We start from the raw sequence: 5,562 nt of genomic DNA, 5'->3' as shown, positions 1-5,562 counted from the left end.
GCATGGTCATGCACAAAACTACATAATTGTCAAGCCAAACATAGACATTCACGACATACATTGAGCATTTGTGATAAGAGTAACAGTTCACAAAAAAACCTGAGCATTGTCTGAGGGCAGGAGCTTGGTTGAGCCGGCGTCTATTCGTCCGAGTCTTCCGGATAAACCCAGTACTCGCCTTCTGGGGGAGGTCCCCAATCATACTTGGCCTTGCCTGAAGCGGGCGCTGGTTGAGATGATGGTGGAGCGACCCCTGGCTCAGGTTGTGCCTCTGCCTTTTCCTCAGCTGCTCTGGAGCTTTCAGCAAGATGAATTTGGGCGCTGGGTTGCTCCCCAACCTCCTCTTTCGCTTCCTCCAGGAATAGGACTGAGACGTGAGCTTGAATGTTAGAATTGCCCTGGGCACCGCTGAAGGAGAATACCGCTGTACCAAACGCAGGTAGCGGGGCAGCACTTGAATCCGGCGTCCTGGCGTCCATGAATTGCTGCGACTGAATGGGATTTGCTTCAGCCACCCGGTGGCACAGACAACGGCAGCAGTTTGATGATGGATTGGCGACCGGGGGGCGTGAAGTTCCGCCTCGTCCCGTGCCTCGACGGCTAATGAGCCTCTGTCTCGGCGGCATGATTTCCTTGAAGTCCGATGAGGGTGTGAGACCGCCTTCACCCCCTTTTGATGCCCTATCTCCACCTCCAAATGCCAGAGGGAGTTCTCGAGCTTGTGCTCTGAGACCTGACGCCCAGAAACCCAAATCCACAATTCGAACCTTATCCGATGCAAAACATTCCAAATTCTTGCCATACTTAAGCTGCTCTGGCTTGCCTCGATACTGGTAAGCCATAACTCCCCTCTGCGACAGTTAATGGAGCACAGCCTCGGCAATGAATTTCCGTCCTCTCGCTCCTTTGCTCTCACGCTTGCCATCCAGGGCGGCGGAGGGCAGTTAATGACTTGCTCAAACTTGAGGCCGCCCATGCTGTGCAGGTGGCGCGCCGTCCTTCTTCTGCGTGGCACCCGCATCCGGGTGGGCATTGTCATTTTGGATCAGCTTATCCAATTCCTGGGCTTGAGCATTGTCTGTGATGATGGTTGGGGCTCCTGTAAGGAGAATATGATCATTATGTGCCCCTATGTTGGCGAGAAGGTCGGCGACCTTGTTGCCTTCTCTTTTGGTATGAGAAAAAGAGATTGCCCTGTTGCTGCGAAGGGCATGTTCAATTGCTTCTAAACGGGCTGCCAGTCTCCAACTGTTTGAGATTTTTTTCGCTTGAGAACCATTCTGCAATCTCTTATCCATGTTTATAAGAATCTGGGAATCAACTTCCACGATCAAGGGCTGCAGATTGAGGTTTTCGGCTAGGAGGAGTCCTTGCCACAATCCTTCAATTTCCGCTGAGTTATTGGTATCCCAGCCCAAGGATCCCAAAAATATCTTCAAGGGTGTGCCTTCATGATTCCTGAGGATGCCTCCAAAGCCTGCTTTTCCCGGGTTACCTTTGGAGGCTCCATCAAAGTTGAGCTTGTAGGAATATCTAGGTGGGGCGCTCCAGGTGTCTTTGATTGAACCACTGCTTGTGGAGATGTTGTTCCTGTGTTGGGATTGAGGAATGTTCAATTGCCAGTTGCTTAGTATACCTTTTTCATTATCAAGAGAGGGAAGATCTTCCGTTGTCCAGGAGTGGAGGATCAACGTCTCATTCAGGTTCCCACATAGATTGGTCCAGACCTCTTCGATCCTTGAGCTCTGATTTTTTAATATTCGCTTGTTCCTTTCTTTCCAAATGCTCTAGGATATGAGACCAGGGAGAAGGTTCCACAAGCAATTGAGGAGTTCACTCTTATAAGGGTTTTGCGGCGAGTGCCTTAGGGATTCAGTAATGTCGTTTTTTGTTCTGCATCTTTTTTGACACCTGAAGCCCGCTTTTTCCCATAGTTGATTAGCTAGAGGGCAGGAATCCAAAAGCTGTTGAAGCGTTTCCTCATTTTGGCAACAATTGGGGCAGAGCGAAGGTCCATGGAAATTCCATCTTCTTAATTTATCCCAGGTAAGGATTCTTTTGTGACTGACTAGCCATAGGAAGTAGCAGATTTTGGGCCATGAGCCAAAACCCCATATTTTGCTCCATATAGGGTCAGAGTGGATATTATTGTTACAGATTATCTTGTAAGCTTCTGAAGTGGTGAAGTCGCCTTTTGGTCGGTATCCCCATCTCAAGATGTCGGCGCCTTCGTCATATCGGATTCTTCTTTTATCCAGCTCCTTCTCCAGAACCCCTGTATCCTGCAAGTCTGTGGTGATAGCCCAGTGATTTCCTTGTTTCCATTTCCTGAATCCATGTTCCATCTCTTGCCCCCAGTAGTAATGGATCTTTTCTTGCTGCTGCTCCTGCCTGACATGATCCAGAGGTAATTGGAGGGTGTGGATGAGCTTTGGCATCTGATTCCATGCATCTGTCCAAAATCTTGTTGTTTGGCCATTCCTAACCTCCCAAAAGCTGTGTTGCTGTATTAAGTGGTAGTGTTGTTTGGCCGCGTTCCATATGAGCGAGCCTTTTTCCAAGGGGATGAACCGGATGAGCTCCTCCTGGGGTCTGTTGTTGGCATATTTAGCTGTCCAGATTCTTGCCCAAGGCTTTTCCGGATTAGTGATCCAGTGCCACCAAATTTTTGCACTCATGATGGCATTACTATGCTCCGGGTCCCTCAGCCCAATACCTCCTTTTTCTTTTGGCTGGCATACTGTTGGCCATTTGACCAAAGCCCATTTCCGATTAGTTGTTGTCCCTCCCCAGAGAAAGCTGCGTTGAAGCTGCCTAATTCTCTTTAGGACCCATTTGGGTGCTGCAAGGATTGAGAATAGGTACAGCGGCATTGCCTGAAGGACAGATTTAATGAGCACAACCCTGCTGGCTAGGTTGAGAGATCTGTGAGTCCAGAGGTTGAGACGAGATTCCATTTTCTCTATGAGAGTGCGCCAAGCGGAATGCTTTAGAGCTGAGGTCATGAGAGGGGCGCCAAGGTATTTTGAGGGAAGGGAGGCAGTAGGGAATCCGAGGATGCGAGTGATGGCTGATTTGACAGGAGGAGGCGTATGAAAAAAGAAAATTTGTGATTTGGCACAATTTACATCCGTGCCTGAGGCTTCAACAAAGTCATTGAGCAAGGATTTGAGGCGAGTGGCTTCCTGGGCTAAAGGGTAGCCAAAAATCATGGTATCATCAACGAATTGCTGATGGGAAGTGGCAGGGGAGTTATGAACAGAAAGACCCTTGAGCTGGTGAGATTGAAGAGCTTGTTTGATGTGACGTCCAAGCCCTTCTGCCATGAGAACGAATAGGAAAGGAGATAGAGGGTCCCCTTGTCTGATTCCTCTTGATGGTTTGAAGGGCTTTAAAGGGATGCCATTTACCAGGATGGAGAACTAAGTGGAGTTTATCAGACTCATGACCCAGCGGATCCACATGGAACTGAAACCAAAAGCTTTTAACATTTGCTGCATCAAGATCGAGCTGAGTTTATCGAAAGCTTTAGAAAGATCTAGTTTAAGTAGCATACCTGCCTGCTTTGACTGTTTGAGGGAGTGGATGATCTCATGTGTGAGGAGAATGCCGTCCAAGATTTGTCTGCCCTCCACATAGCCTGATTGTTCCTGAGATATGAGCAACGATAGCAAAGGCTTCAGCCGATTAGCCACTACTTTAGAAACGACCTTGTATATCACATTACAAAGTGCAATCGGCCTATATTTGTGAGGCGTGATAGCTTCCTTATCCTTAGGGATTAGGGCTATGAATGTTGTGTTGAGAGAGGGCAGCATCCAGTGGAGGGCTCTAGATTCTTCCACAATTTGCCAGACCTCTTGTTCAATCAGCTCCCAGAAGGTATGAAAGAATGTGGGGGTAAATCCGTCTGGCCCGGGTGCCTTTCCTTCTTTGAGCTGGAACATCGCTTCATCCACCTCCTGAGGCGTTATTGGGCGGAGGAGAAGCTCATTGTGTTCTTCCTTGATGATTCTAGGCACATTGTTGGTAATTTTTTCTATTGTTGTCCTTCTGTCTCGTTCGGGCTCTTGAAGGATCTGACTGAAGTGATTGCGTAATTCTTTCTCTATTTCCTCGTGCTTTTCTATCTTCTCGCCTCCTTGCTTCTCGATAAACGGGATGTTATTGTGCATTCTTCTTTGAATGGTGGTTCTGTGGAAGAATTTGGTGTTGCGCTCTCCTTCCTTCAACCATCTTATTCAGGACTTTTGCTTCCAGTATACTTCCTCCTGCTTCTGCCTGTCCTGAAGCTGACTATGGATGCGTCGTTCCTGTTCCAGGGTCCCTTCAGTGTGTCCCTCTGTGATTATCTTCTGATGGTGGTCCGTTAATTCCCGATTGAGATCTTGCTGAGCTTTGAAGATATCTCCAAAAGTTTCTCTGTTCCATCGCTTTAAGTGGCCTTTAAGGTGTCGGAGCTTCTGTTGGAATTGGTACATCTTGGACCCTTCTGGAGGGATGAAGGAGGTCCATATGGATTTTACGAAGTCTTTGAACTCAGGGTGCGTGAGCCAGAATCCTTCGAAGCGGAAGGGTCTTCGCGTTTGATCACCAGGTCGTTGCCATTGAAGAGCAATCGGCCAGTGGTCCGAGCCAGTATGCTGAAGTATTGCTACTGTAAAGTATCCTCCCAGGTGAATCGCATTATCTGAGATAAGGATGTGATCTAGTTTGGAAGCGATTTGGTGTTTTCCAGCTCTGCGGTTGCTCCATGTGAACGTACCATTGCAGAAAGGCACATCTATGAGGGAGGCGTTTTGGATGAAATTCTTGAAGTGGGTGATTTCTTGTTCCAGCCTGTTTCTCCCCCCTTTCTTTTCTTCTAGCTTGGTGATCATGTTAAAGTCTCCCCCGATTATCCAGAGTGGGTGCCTTTTGTCGTTATTCAGTACCTCTATGGTGTCTAGAAGTGCTATTTTGCTCCCTGTGTCCTGTGGGAAGTACACATTTGAGAGATTGCCATGAACATTCGTGCCCAAAATGTGGAAGGCTGCCTGTATCAGATGGTGGGAGGCGTGGAAATCTGAGAGCTCTATTGCTTGAGTATTCCATGCAATAGCTAACCCCCCTGATGCTCCAGATGCATCTACTGCAACTGAGCAGCAACCTGGCCAAGCCTTTGTGAGGATGCTACCTAAAGTAGTACTATTACATTTGGTTTCCTGGAGGAAGCATATTTGTGGCTTCTCCATTTTAATCATGTTTTTCAGCATTCTTAGTTTCCCTGGGCTATTGAGCCCTCTTAAATTCCATGAGACCAGCTTCATAGTTCACTATTTGCAGTGGGTTTGTAGTACTTTGTCAATTTCGCATACCTGCCAGAGTCTAGCAGGAGCTTCCCAATCTCGATGGTTCTCTGCAAATCTGTTTTCCTTCCTCTCTTTTTGGTTTCTTTTGGGGGTTGGCTTCCATCCCACTGGCTTCCCGGTTGAATCCCTAGTTGTTGCTGCTGATAAGCTCTTGAAATGACTACCTCCAGCTTATTGAGTTGGGATTCGGTTATGCTATCATATGCCTTTG

The 5,562-nt window shown here is 47.7% G+C and overlaps 1 protein-coding gene across 1 annotated transcript; it reads right to left on the bottom strand.

Annotated features, from left to right (window-relative positions):
• Positions 1–4,241: 4,241 nt before the first annotated feature.
• On the bottom strand, positions 4,242–5,234 carry LOC149186868 (uncharacterized). Its single transcript, XM_089409479.1, has one exon. It carries the CDS (start codon positions 5,232–5,234, stop codon positions 4,242–4,244), a length of 993 nt encoding a protein of 330 aa, XP_089265605.1.
• Between the last annotated feature and the right edge of the window lie 328 nt (positions 5,235–5,562).

This window comes from Pinus tabuliformis, chromosome 3_1, assembly GCF_031772625.1.
Source record: "Pinus tabuliformis cultivar Carrire ecotype Pingquan chromosome 3_1, CPIR1, whole genome shotgun sequence".
NCBI lineage: Eukaryota > Viridiplantae > Streptophyta > Pinopsida > Pinales > Pinaceae > Pinus > Pinus tabuliformis.
Note: the sequence above shows the minus strand (reverse complement) of the source record. Positions and strands in the feature narration are given on the sequence as shown.